The sequence below is a fragment of the Cetorhinus maximus genome, chromosome 25 (assembly GCF_964194155.1).
Source record: "Cetorhinus maximus chromosome 25, sCetMax3.hap1.1, whole genome shotgun sequence".
Taxonomy (NCBI): Eukaryota; Metazoa; Chordata; class Chondrichthyes; order Lamniformes; family Cetorhinidae; genus Cetorhinus; species Cetorhinus maximus.
Window position 1 is genome coordinate 2,831,941 of NC_135903.1, and position 13,183 is coordinate 2,845,123.

Below are 13,183 nucleotides of genomic sequence, written 5' to 3' on the forward strand. Positions count from 1 at the left end.
GCTCAGCAGGTCAAGCAGCATCTGCGGAGAGAAACAGAGTTAACGCTTCAGGTCAATAACCTTTCATCAGGACTGAAAAAAGATAGAAATGTAAGCCACTGGAAGTGGGGTGGGGTGGGAGGGGGCCCAGGAAGAACAGAAGGGAAGGTCTGTGATAGGGTGGGGGACAGGAGAGATTAAATGACAAAAGGTTTCATGATGCAAAATCCAGAGAGAGTGGTAGTGGGTATAGAAAAGAGACAAAGGTTGTGCCCAAATGAGGTGTGAATGGCTACTTAGCAACATTGAAAATCACTGGGCTCTAAATCTGGGTCATTTCTTTAGCTTACCTTCAGGCTGCTGTCGAAATGATTGTCATTGATTTTGGAACCTTGAGGGTCTAGAAAGAAACACAATTGTATTCAGTTATGTCTGGGAGTCACAAAGGTGGAGGAGTGGGGTATGTGGTGACTGTCTATTTTCGATAGGAAACATCACACTAGGATAGTTTTCTCGTGATTATTATAGTGGTGTGCCGTGTTAATGGGAATCACTGCGTACATTTTTTATGTAATTGCCATGGTAGTGTAACACTCCTACCTGAGTGTTACCACACATCCCATTGACAAGTAAGTGACTATTCATATCCTTGTCTAGAGAGATTCCATACAGGAGACACTAAGCTGAAATTTAATTAAGCACTATTTTTAACACAATACTTAACTTGTGTAAATCCTACTCATGTGGGCTGAGTTCGCTTTTGAGTTTTACACTAGCTGATCCCATTACTTACAAAAAAGTGCTTGGTAGAATTTCAAGATTTGGCAAGATTATGAATTAGTTACTTATTCATGAATTTGGTATTTGGATCATTGTAAACAATAGTTGGTGGATTAAAGGAGCACAGTATTTCATCAATAAAGTTCTGGCAAATAGGCCAAGATAGATTTTTCTTCAAACTTCTCCTACTCCAGTATATTCACGGAGAAGGACAATCCCTGAGGAAATTAACATCCATTGGGATGTTTTCCAAATCTAGTCAGTGAGGTCGTTTTTCCCCTTCAATTCTGGAATTCCCTCCCTAAGCCTCTCCACCTCTATTTCCTTTTTAAAGATGCTCCTTAAAACCTATAATGTTCCTGTGAAGCACCTTAGGACGTTTTACTACCTTACAGGTGCTATCTAAGTGCAAGCTGATGTTGTTGTTGTTAAGGCCTTAAAATGGGTCAGTCGCCTTACCACCCTGTTAAAACTGGCAACATGGCTGGCTGCACATTGAAAGGGGCCTCCCATTAGGTGACCAAAGCGTCTGCCAGGTTCAGGCAACAGGCTCTTTTAATATGAAAATTGGGGTCCTACGACGTCACTAGAACTCTAATAGGCTTTAACTGGTTGGAGTCAGGCTTTGACCGATGGCGGAACCAGAGGCCCGCCCAAGCTAAGTGTTGAATATTTGATTGCAGCCTCCAAAGGAGCAAGAATAGATTGTAGCCTTCACCTTCTGAGATTGCGATTGTGACCCTACCCCACCCTCCAACCCTGCCCCCATGCCCACCCCAACTTTTGCAATGCACTGGCCTGATTTTGAGGCCTAGCTACAACTGGACAACACTGAAGCTTGCCTACTAAATCTAACTGAAGCCAAGACCTCAAAATCAAAGGGGCCTCCTACTAAAAATCAAAATCGATCCCATTAATCCCAAATATTTCCACTTGGGGAAGCTCTATACAAAAGTAAATTGTAAGTTTTTTATTCTTTGATGGGATGTGGGCATCACTGGCATGGCCAGCATTTGATGCCCATTCCTAACTTGCTAAGCCATTTCGGACAGAGTTAAGAGACAACCATGCTGGACAGCAGATTTCCTTCTCTGCAGGACAGTTGTGAGCCAGATGGGTTTTGACAACAATTGCTGATATTAACTTTCCACTCCAGATATTTCATTATTAATTGAATTTAAACTCCACAAGCTGCCATGGCAGGGTTTGAACCCACATCCCCAAAGCATTAGCCTGGGCCTCTGGATCACTAGGTCCAGTGACATTACCAATACGCTCTCTAATATATATACACAAAATACAGGACAGAAAGGTATCGCTATTTCTTACATAGTTCCACTCCTCAATACTTAAATGCTGAAATTTATATATACTTCAGTGCCTGTAATGTAGGAAAGGTGTAATTTTAATATAATTTTAATTCAACATTACCCTTCCTTTAATATCTGGTCCACTCTGTTAACTGAATTTGTTTGTCCATTTTTGTTACTACATGATTGATACATGTTTGCACATTTTTAACATGATTACTTAACCTTTATATGAATTTTTCAATGCAAGTCACACAACAATTCACCCTTCGGGCTTTGAATATGGGTTCAATTCTCTGGAGTGGGGCTCAAACCCATGATTTTCGGACTCAGAATTGGGAGTGATGGTCGGTTGGTATGGTGGTGGGGAGGGCGGGCGTTGGGCATACTTAATGGAATTGCTTAAATCTAATACCTATTCTGTGAGTTCCTCACAGGTGACAGTGATACCAGAGCTGGAGATTGACATTGATGAGCTTCTAGATTTAACCACATGTTTCTTAAATAAAATACCATTATTATCACAAATTATAGAATTAGTTGTTCTCTGCCAAGAGAATTGATGATTCTTTTCAGTGTCTCTCCAATGTTATGTAACATCTGCAAAACGACTTTCCAATGCAGAAGGTTCTAATGATAGTTCTTGAAGGGTTCCTCAGTGATAACTGTTGCCCAATTAGAGGCAACAAAGATTGTTTATGTCTCCCAGTTCATCATTATTTGAAAAAGAATGGGAGTTGTTTCACGATGAAATGTGTATGGGCGAGATTGTTAAAAGTTTATTTTTTTTTCATCTCCACATGGCTCTTGGGGTCTGCCCTGGTAGATACTGGGTGAGTGCCTGTGGAGGTGGCATGGGAGTATGAGGGGGCATGGGTGCTATGAGGAGACATGGGTTGTGTGAGGGGCATGAGTTGGCATGGGGATATGAGTTGGCATGGGGATATGAGTTGGCATGGGGATATGAGTTGGCATGGGGATATGAGTTGGCATGGGGATATGAGGGGGCATGGGGATATGAGGGGGCATGGGGATATGAGGGGGCATGGGGATATGAGGGGGCATGGGGATATGAGGGGACATGGGGATATGAGGGGGCATGGGGATATGAGGGGGCATGGGGATATGAGGGGGCATGGGGATATGAGGGAGCATGGGGGGGCGGATGTGGGCATGAGTTGGCATGGAGGTATGAGAGATCATGGGAGTATGCGAGCGAGGGTGAAGGGTGATGAGGGCTAGAGGGCCTAATAGCACCTAAAGCAACTGGGACAAAGTCCCAAAGAATTGAGGTGGGTCTTCTAACTAGCTGTCCATGGCCACCTAAGGATCTGCTTCTGGGCCCGACTTGATCCCACCCCTACCTCCCCAGAGGGAAAATTGAGTCTAACTGGACCAAGGCGGGTCTGCTGGGAAATTTCCCAACTCAAGCCACCCACCTCAGTAGTGAAAATCCAGCCCATAATCTTGATATATTTTCAATTTTGGTGAAGATATACACCTGTAATCTTGCAACAAGTGAAAGTACCTGCATCCATGGAGTTATGATCAATGTGGTGGTGCTCATGGTTCCCCTGCTGGAAGAAACATGTCAAATTATTAAAGGTGGCAAGAACAAGGAATGTGAGGTGGTGATTAGTAGTGTATGAGAAATACATCATGGGAGAGATCGAGCTGTGTAACCTTCTCTCCTCTCCTGAAAGAGTTAAATCTATGCTCAGGTACAAGAGGTGCCCCTTTGGTCTTATCTAGATGTAATTTCTTAATTCATAAGCAAACCAATAGCCTATCAGGGAAGTGAGAGAGAAGTACAGACCCCTAATTCGCACTTTCACCCTGGATCAAACCTGCAGCAGCCGGTTTGTGCAGGTCAAAAATGAATAACCTTTTAATCTCTTTTATAAAGGGTGTAGAGAGAGAAAGAATGCCACCCAGGACCCTGGGAGAATATCCTGCCCATCTCTGTAAAGTGTTACAGGATCTTCTGTGCCCACCTGGGCACCTCCAACAATGCAGCACTCCTTTAGTATTGCATTGCAGTGTCAGGCTAGGTTATGTGCTGAAATCCTTGTATAGCTTTTCCAACCTCCGCCCGATTGCCGAACACATGTTGATTCCTGCTTGCCACCCTTCTTAACGCACCTCTCCTGAGCTCTTGCTTTCTTCCCTTGCACTTTGCTTCTCTTTGTGGCCTCCCACTCGCTCTGCCATCTTGGCCCTGTGGGTCCTTCAGCTGGCGCTTGTGCAGGAGTGGGGGGAGGGGGAGAAAGAGGGCACGTGCTCTGAAAACAAAGGAGCAGCCACTCACCTTCACACTGCTCAGTGCTCCTCCAATCAGAGACTGATTCTCTCCAGAACTTGCTGCTGATAGGCTTACCGTGGGCCTATCAGCAGTAAACACGGGCGAGAAGTGGCCTGTGATTGGAGGAGAAGCTCCTTGCAGATCTTCTGTTCAACTTACCCGTAGTTTGAACTGAGAGTCCCCAGGCCGTCTTCGAGGACCAGGTTGTGGCCCACGGGCCAGGCTTTGGACAAGCCTGTTGTAATGGATTTTTATTCTAATTCAGAAATCAAGATGAAGTTTGGCGATGACCAACCAATCAAGAAAAGAGCTGGAGAGAAGCTAAAGCCAAGTAACAAGTACAAGTGATGCTGATCATGGGGTTTAAAAGACGTTGTTAGGTTGTAGGAGAATGAAAAGTCCCACCACAACTTTGAGATCCTGAGAGTGAATGAGCTGTGCTAGGAAGCAGCACAATGAGTCTTGACCTGAAGACGGTGAAGAGGCAGGAGGAGAAGAGCAGAAAGGACAGCATTTTGACCTTCCGGGGAACAAAAGAGGAAAGGTCAGAGGAACAAAGAGCATCAAGGGATCTGCAGATAAGGCTGGTAAATGGTCAGCCATGTTCTAATTGAATGCAGTGCAGGCCCAAGGGGCTGAAAGGCTGACTCATACTCACATTTTCAACAGACTGACTTTTTGCTTTGGGAGCAGGGACCAGGAGCCAGTGCAGCTTCTGGGTCCCGAAGTGGGACGCCCTCCCCTTAATTGGCACGATGACAGATTTCTTGTCCAATCAAGGGTAGTGGGTGGACTCTGGAGGGCTAATCAGAGATCTTCCAGCTTCTGGGAAGCAACTGGCTGCAATAAATGATAAGTAACTGAGAGGGCGATTCAGCAAGGAGGTGCTCCCTCAGCAACACTTTAAAAAATTAACTAAAAAAATAGAAAAAGCAGCCAAGCCTGGGCTACTGTGGAGGGGAAATCCCTCTAGAGGGTGGCTTTGGTTGCACCCCCACCAAACAGGCAGTGAGGGCCTGTTTGCCTGCCTGGAGCACTGACATCCCGGCCTGCCTCTGGGCACCTGCTTCTATAGGCAGTTGAGCTGCCTCCCATCACGTTGAGAAACTGGAGGGTGACTGGAAAATCCCAGTTGGTCTGTGTTACTGACCTTTAGCAAGGCTCTTAATGAGCCTAATTGGCTGCCCGCCTTGTTTGACAGATGGTACCCCCAAGCCTTGAATCACCCCTCTCTCAAAATGGCAGCACGGAGAATGGTGCCATGTGGGGAAACTGGCACACTGAACTTCCACCTCTATCCTTTACCTCAGTGTGGCCCGAAAATTCAGCCCTAAGGTATCAATAAAAGAGAGAGAGAGAGACAGAAAAAGTTGTCAGGAAGGTATCATAATGTTATTAGAATTTATTGCAAAATAGCGGTGCCTGTGTGTGTGTCACTCTCTGTGTGTGTGTAAACTTAATTGGATTAAAGGCAGCTGGTCTGAAGGCTTTGATGTTTTAGAAGATGAGCTAGGTTTCAAATGTTAAGTGGGTAAACATAAGGATAAAAGGACATTTGCATTTTTAAATAAACCAGGCTAGATCATTTTCAAAAGAGGGGTGAAATGTGTCACCTGGTCAGGTGAAGTTCAGAAACAATGTGTTTACTTTTCCCAAAGAATACTGGTAAAATTAGTATGAGAGATTTTTATTATTAGAAAGGTAAATTCCAAAGACATAGTGAAACAATGGGAATTTGCATTCAAAGGGGGAAATATGGATAAAGGAGAGGGAAGGCATTTTAAAATCTAACAAGTGTGAAAAGCCTTCAACATCTACACCTCAAGCTGTTGTCTACAAAGAACTGAAATTAAGGAAACTCACTTTGAATTGGATTGTTCAGGGTATCGTGTTTCTTTGCCTGGGTCTTTTAAAATCTATGTGTTTTACTGTTGCCTTAACAAAAGTGTAATTGGGAGTTAGATTAATTAGGGGATTTAAAAGTCATCATTGTTGTAATTTGTAGATCCAGGTATGTATTTAAAGTCATTTCTTCTATTAATAAAGGTTTAACCTAGTTTTATAGAAACCTGTAAGACTCGGTGGTCTTATTACTACTGAATTCAAGGCATCATCTTGAAATTTATACAAATTACAAAACAGTTGTGGCAGTTGCTTCAAGTTTCCCTCTTGGATTTGAGCAACTCAACATTTACCATTGGCTGTGCCATAACATAGTTGGGGTTCTTTGCAAGATATATTTGAAATTCCTTGATCGTGTTGGAGTTAGTGAATCTTAAGGTTACGAATACAAGAAGCACTTTGAATTCAGGAGTTGGGTGAGGTTTTTTTGTCGTGGTGTGACTACAATATGGCTTTGGCAATTACTCAAACTGGTCTGGGAGTTGAAGTTATAACTTTGGCTGGTTTACATAAGGTAACTAAAATTAAGTTAATGGAATTGGCGGATAAATTACAGTTGGGATTACCTGCGGGGGTGAAGAAAGCAGATATAATTGAAGGTGTAACACGGCACTTAAAGTTGTAAGTGATGCCTGACACTAGTGAGTCACAGATGGAGATAATGAGACTTCAGTTAGAAATGAAGAGGCTTGAATTTGAACAAGCAAAGAAACTGAATTGGAGGCAAATGAAAAGGAAAAAGGATTGGAAATGAAAAAGAAACTGGAACTAGAGGCAGCAGAAAAAGGGAAAAAGAGATTATTTCAAAAATTAATGGGAATGCGAAAACTTGATCTCCAGAGGGAAAAGTTAGCAACGGAAGAGAGAATGAAGGAAAGAGACAGAGAATATTCACTTAAAAAGCTGGGTTTTAAAAAGGAGACATCAGAGGCTGAGGAAAGTTCTGATGATGAAAAAACCTTTAACCTAAAACCCAGTGGGGAGATGTTTAAATTTGTACAAGATCTTCCAAAGTTTGAGGAAAGAGATGTGGAAACATTCTTTATTTCATTTGAGAAGAAAGCTAAACAAATGAAATGGCCACAGGGAAACTGGACATTGTTGTTACAATCCAGGTTGGTGGGTAAGGCACACGAGGTTTATGCTTCACGGTCAGAGGGAATGTCGGTGAACTACGATGTGGTAAAAAAGGCTATTTTGAGAGCATATGAGTTGGTTCCTGAAGCACACAGACAGAAATTTAGGAATATGAGAAAACAGCCTGGGCAAACTTATATTGAGTTTGAGAGAGTAAAACAAAGTAATTTTGACCAGTAGATAGGGGTATTAAAGATAGAGACAATATATGCAGCTCTTAGAGAAGTAATTCTTTTAGAAGAATTTAAAGATTCGATTCCTTCGGTAGTGAGAACTCATGAGGAGGAACAGAGGGTTCAAACGGCAAGACAGGCAGCAGAGAGAGCTGATGATTATGAGTTAGTTCATGGAGCCAAACCTTCTGTTCATCATCCTTTTAAATCAGAAAAGGAAAGAAAGACGGAAGGTGGGCAGTCAGTGGGCATTGGGAGTAGGTGGAAATTCCCAGGATGTTTTTTCTCAGAATAAAAAGGAAGGTGCTGAGGGTAGAAGCGACATTCGAAAATTGAGGCGTTTTCTCATGGACGTTTACAGCACAGAAGGAGGCCATTTGGCCCATCGTGTCCGCGCCGGTCAACAAAGATCTGACGACACCAATCCCATTATCCAGCACTTGGCCCATAGCCCTGGAGGCTATGGCAACGCAAGTGAATATCTAAATACTTCTTAAATGTTACGAGAGTTTCTGACTCAACCACCCTCTCAGGCAGTGAGTTCCAGACTCCCACCACCTTCTGGGTGAAAAAAATTCTCCTCAACTCCCCTCTTGGCCTTCCACCTCTTACCTTAAATCTATGCTCCCTGGTTATTGACTCCTCTACTAATGGAACAAGTGCCTTCCTATCCACTCTATCTCTGCCTCTCAAAATCCTTTACACCTCTATCAGGTCCCCTCTCAACCTCTGAGTGGATGTAGACTGGCGGAGGCCAGGCCCAGTTGGCAATAATCACCAGATACGAGCAGGAGGCGATGGAGCTGGAGACACGCCATGTGCCCATGCCACCGGTGGCAGTGAGGCTGGGATGCCACAGGGAGGTAAGATTGATGAGCACTGAGTTCACCGTGTTTGTCCCAGCAGCTATCCCACTATTCAGTGATTGAAGCTTCCAACATGGGTTGACCATTGATTATGGAAGGATGAGCGCATAATGATCCAGGGACCAGGCATGCACATTGACATTGTCTCCACTGGAACTAATCAAATGTCCTTGTTCTTCCTTTCAGCATCACTGGAGCAGGGCCAGGAGGAGGAGGCAGAGGGGCCACCTCTCACACCTGAGGGCCCTGAACAAATGGAATCACCAGGATCACACCATCTCCACCAGGCAGGCACCAGCACAGATACTAGCATCTCGGTGGGAATTAGATCGTTGGCCAGTGTCCCGGGGCACAGCGGTGAGGGCACTTCACACTCGCTTGAGGTGCGGGCAGAGACAGAGAGTGCCCATGGCGCCGGCAGTCAGAGGACTGCTGGGGACAAGGCACGTGCTCGGTTGGTGGCTGATGATGGGCCTCTGGAGTCGTCCGTGAGGCAGCAGATGCTGAAAGTCCAGCAGGGTGTGGGGGAGGATCTGGTGGAGATACATGAGGCAATGCGTGGCATGGTGCCCGTGCTGGAGGAGTCTGTGCACAGCATCACCGATACAATGAGCCTCATGGGCGAGCACCATGCTTCCTCCATGGAGAGAGTGATGACTCTCCTGAAGAGGCTCCTCCAGGAGACCAATCAGGGCCTCCTGGGTTTGCGCTCAGACCTGCAAACCCTCACAGCGGCATTGACCACAGCTGGTCAATGCCAGTGTGGGAGAGGGATTGGGCACTAAGTATCCAAGCTCGGTGCCCATCCATCAGTGGTGAGCAGGGAGGTCCGAAGCAACCTCACGTCGGCGCAGGAGCTGCCTGTCATCTCCTCTCAGGGCGCTCCGGATGAGGGCAGCAGATCCTCCGCCCCTCTGCCAGTGACCACGGGATCCAATGAGGCTGAGGCGACTGGGAAGATGCCAACCGTGTAACTGGCCGCTCCCTCCCAAGCGGGGCCATCAAAGGCTCCTCGGGCCAGAGGATGCCCACGAAGGTCATCGAGGCCACAGGACAGCAGTGAGCAGGTTGTCTCAGATGCCAGTGCCAGGGGACAGCACCTAGACATAGCACCCGGCATCTTAGGCACATCATGGGCTTCTCACTGGTGGTTTTATGTTGTCCTGCTATGAGTTGATGACAAGTTGGTGTGATACATGACACCTTTGCATTCATTTTATTTTCTGCTTTATTTTGTTAAATCATTAAATGTTTATACGTGAACACGGTTGGGGGTAATTCCTTACTTCTGCAGGTGGATGGGAACCCACTATGTGTCGAGTGACTTGTTTGTCATTGAGCTTTATTGACAAGGCACATAGTTAATGTTCCTAACCAGGTAGATGTTGCTCTCAGCTATCGAGTATGGAGTCTGCAGAGCTGGCATATGTTGGAGGTCCATCTGTGGTGGGCCAGCTGAAGGTTCATTGGATTAAAGCCTCCCGGGTGTCCCTGCCTCCCTGGAGTATGCCTGGGTCAGTATCTACCCCCTCAGCATTTCCCTGTGCGTGCTCAACCTCGGACTAACTACTGGACTCATCGTGTGCAGCCAGAGCATCTGCGTCTACATCTTCTTCCTCCACTGGGTGGCCCCTTTCCAGCGCCAGGTTGTGGAGAGCGCAGCATACAACTACTATCAGTGACCCACGATCTGGGGGGTATTGCAGTCCGCCCCCTGAACAGTCCAGGCATCTTGAGAAGACCAATGGGTCTCTCTACCACAGCCCTTGTGGTGCCGTGGCTCCTATTGTACCGCTGCTCAGCTTCTGTTCTTGGATGGTGGAGAGGCGTCATGAGCCACCTTCTGAGGGGATAGCCCTTGTCACCCAGCAGCCATCCATCCAGCCGGGCTGGAGCACTGAAGAGCCCCGGCACCTGGGAGTGTCTGAGGATGTAGGCGTCGTGGGAGCTGCCTGGGTACCTTGCACAGACTTGTAGAATCAGCATCCTGTGATCACACACTATCTGCACGTTCATGGAGTGGAAGCCCTTCCTGTTGACGAAGGCACCGGGCTCACCTGCTGGCGCCTTGATAGCCACATGTGTACAGTCTATAGCACCCTGGACACGGGGAAGTCAGCAATGACTGCAAAGCCTCTGGCTCGCTCAGCCTGGCTGGCCTTGTCCCAACGGTAGAGGATGAATGTACGCCTGAACAGAGCATCTGTAACCTGCTTGACACAAGTGTGGACAGCTGATTGGGAGACTCCGCAAAGATCACCCACCAGACCCTGGAAAGAGCTGGAGGCATAGAAGTTGAGGGCAGCTGTGACCTTCAATGCCACTGGCATGGGGTGTCCACCCACACAGTTGGCGCAGATCTCAGGGCCTATCATCTGACTAATGGAGGTGACTGTCTCCCTTGAGAGACGGAGTCTCCTTCGGCACTGCACCTCAGACAAATTGAGCTAGCTGCTTCGCCGCCTGTAAACCCTGGCAGCAGGATTGTGGTGTCTTCTGCGGCCCCTTCTGCCTTGGACTTCCTATTGGCCCTGCGCCCCTTGTGCCTGCGCCTCTCCTCCCAAAGGTGGCTCCCCTGGAGGCTGACTATGGACTCCTGGCCTCCTCCCCCTTCTGTCCCTCTCTTCCTCCTCAGAGGAGAGCACAAACCCATTCCCAGGGTAAGGGAAGGCTTCCTGAAACCAGCAAAGCCCCAAGAATGATGTTTACTCCAAAGTCCTGACCTGAAGCCTGTTACTACTGTCCAAGCAGCTGTGAAGAGTTTTGAAGTATTCCTGCTCACACACACAAGTAGCAGTAACATTAAGCATTAAATGTCTGACAGATAACACTCGTGACCCCACTCACCCCTCTTATCCCACCCGTGGATGAGGCTTATAAAAATTTGGCCTAACCACCTGCCCCTTGCGCCCGCGCGAAGACCTGAAGATCATCTTCAATAAGGCAACATCCTTATAGATTAAATCCGGCAAAGTTATCACAAGTACAGAAAGAAATCGAATTCATGCTTCAAAATAACTCATTGAGTCTAGTTGCTGTAACTGTCATCAATTCATAGCGGGACAACATAAAACCACCAGTGAGAAGCCCGTGGTGTGCCTTAGATGCCTTAAGTTTACATTTCCTGGTGCTGTTGTACTGGTACCGAAACCGGATGGAACACAAAGACTGTGTGTGGACTATCGAAAGGCGAATGTGGTGACAAAAGCAGATTCCTATCCCATACCGCGGTTGGAAGATTGTATTGAGAAAGTGAGACAATCAAATTTTATCACAAAGGTTGACTTGCTAAAAGGATGTTAGCAAGTATCGTTATGTGAGAGAGCGAAGGAGATATTGGCTTTTGTGATACCAGCTGGACTATATCAGTTTAAAGTCATGTCGTTTGGTATAAAAGACGCACCTACAACATTTCAAAGACTGACAAACAAAGTAATTGCAGGTCTGAGAAATTGTGCTGTTTATATTGATGACTTGATAGTTTTCAGTCAGACGTGGGAGGAGCATTTACAACATCTGGAAGAAACAATTGTTTATAGAGACCGCGATCCTTTAAAGTTTCTGGACAAATTTTGAGACGGAAGTGCAAGGCTATTCAGATGGAGTTTGTTACTGCAACCATTTAATCTACAGGTTATACATGTAACGGGATGAGAAAATCTGATTGCAGACGCATTATCAAGAGTTGAAGCTTAAAGCTTAAAGGGAAAATTGGACATTTAAAACCTGGACACGGAACTGAAATGATTTAGTTGATAAGAAGGATTTGTATATATATTATTTAATAAATGCATCCAGTAATGTAATAGTGTAAGTATATATATATATAAGCATAGGAGAGTGTATAAGATGGGTTACTAAAAATGAAGCTGTCTTTTAAATTATGACAGTTCATTTTTTAATAAGGAGGGGGGTGTTAGGAAGATATAACAATGTCATTGAAATTTATTGTAAAATAATGGTATCTGTGCCTGTGTGTGCATTCATGTATGTGCCTGTGTGTGTGTGTGTGTGTGTGTGTGTGTGTGTGTGAGAGAGAGAGTTAATTGGATTAAAGGCAGCTGAAGGCTTTGGTGTTTTAGACGATGAGCTAGGTTTAAAATGTTAAGTGGGTAGACATAGGGGTAAAAGGACATTTGCGTTTTTAAATAAACCAGGCTAGATTGTTTTCAAGGAGGGGTGAAATGTGTCACCTAGCCAGGTGAAGTTCAGAAACAATGGGCAGAATTTTGCCGTCGGTGAGCAGGGGCAGGGCCCACTCGCTGACGGGTAAAATGACACGGGATCATGTTGGGCGGAAACCCGATGTCATTCCGCCCCATTTAAATTTTCAGGAAGGTAGGGGCACAGCCAAATCAGCTGTGCGCCCGCCCACCCGTCAATGGCCAATTGAGGCCACTGACAGGATCATTAAAACAATTAAAGGACCTGCCCGTCTAACCTTAAGGTTGGCAGGTGGGCCAGGAGCCCCGGCAGCAAATAGGGAAAACATGAAACCTCATCCAGTGGCGGGATGAGGTTTCATGCAGGGTTTTAAACATTTTAATAACGTTAGTATGTATATTATGAACATGTCCCATCTCATGTGACATGAGGGGGACATGTTAGGGAATTTTGTTTTCCTATTTTTAACATTTTTCAGAGTGTAAATGATCTCCCTGAGGCTGCACTTAGCCTCAGGGAGATGTGCGCTCTGTCGTGCGCATGCGCGAAAGAGCACACTCTCGCTTTTGG

General features: G+C 45.9%; 1 protein-coding gene across 1 annotated transcript in view; it reads right to left on the reverse strand.

Annotated features, from left to right (window-relative positions):
- LOC144667688 (uncharacterized) overlaps positions 1–13,183 on the reverse strand; it is a 106,751-nt gene that overhangs the window by 20,284 nt on the left and 73,284 nt on the right. The window contains exons 21-22 of the mRNA XM_078529141.1: positions 3,598–3,646; positions 330–379 (exon numbers count right to left, since the gene is read on the reverse strand). Of these exons, the coding sequence (XP_078385267.1) occupies positions 330–379; positions 3,598–3,646 (99 nt within the window). The remainder of the gene's footprint in view (positions 1–329; positions 380–3,597; positions 3,647–13,183) is intronic.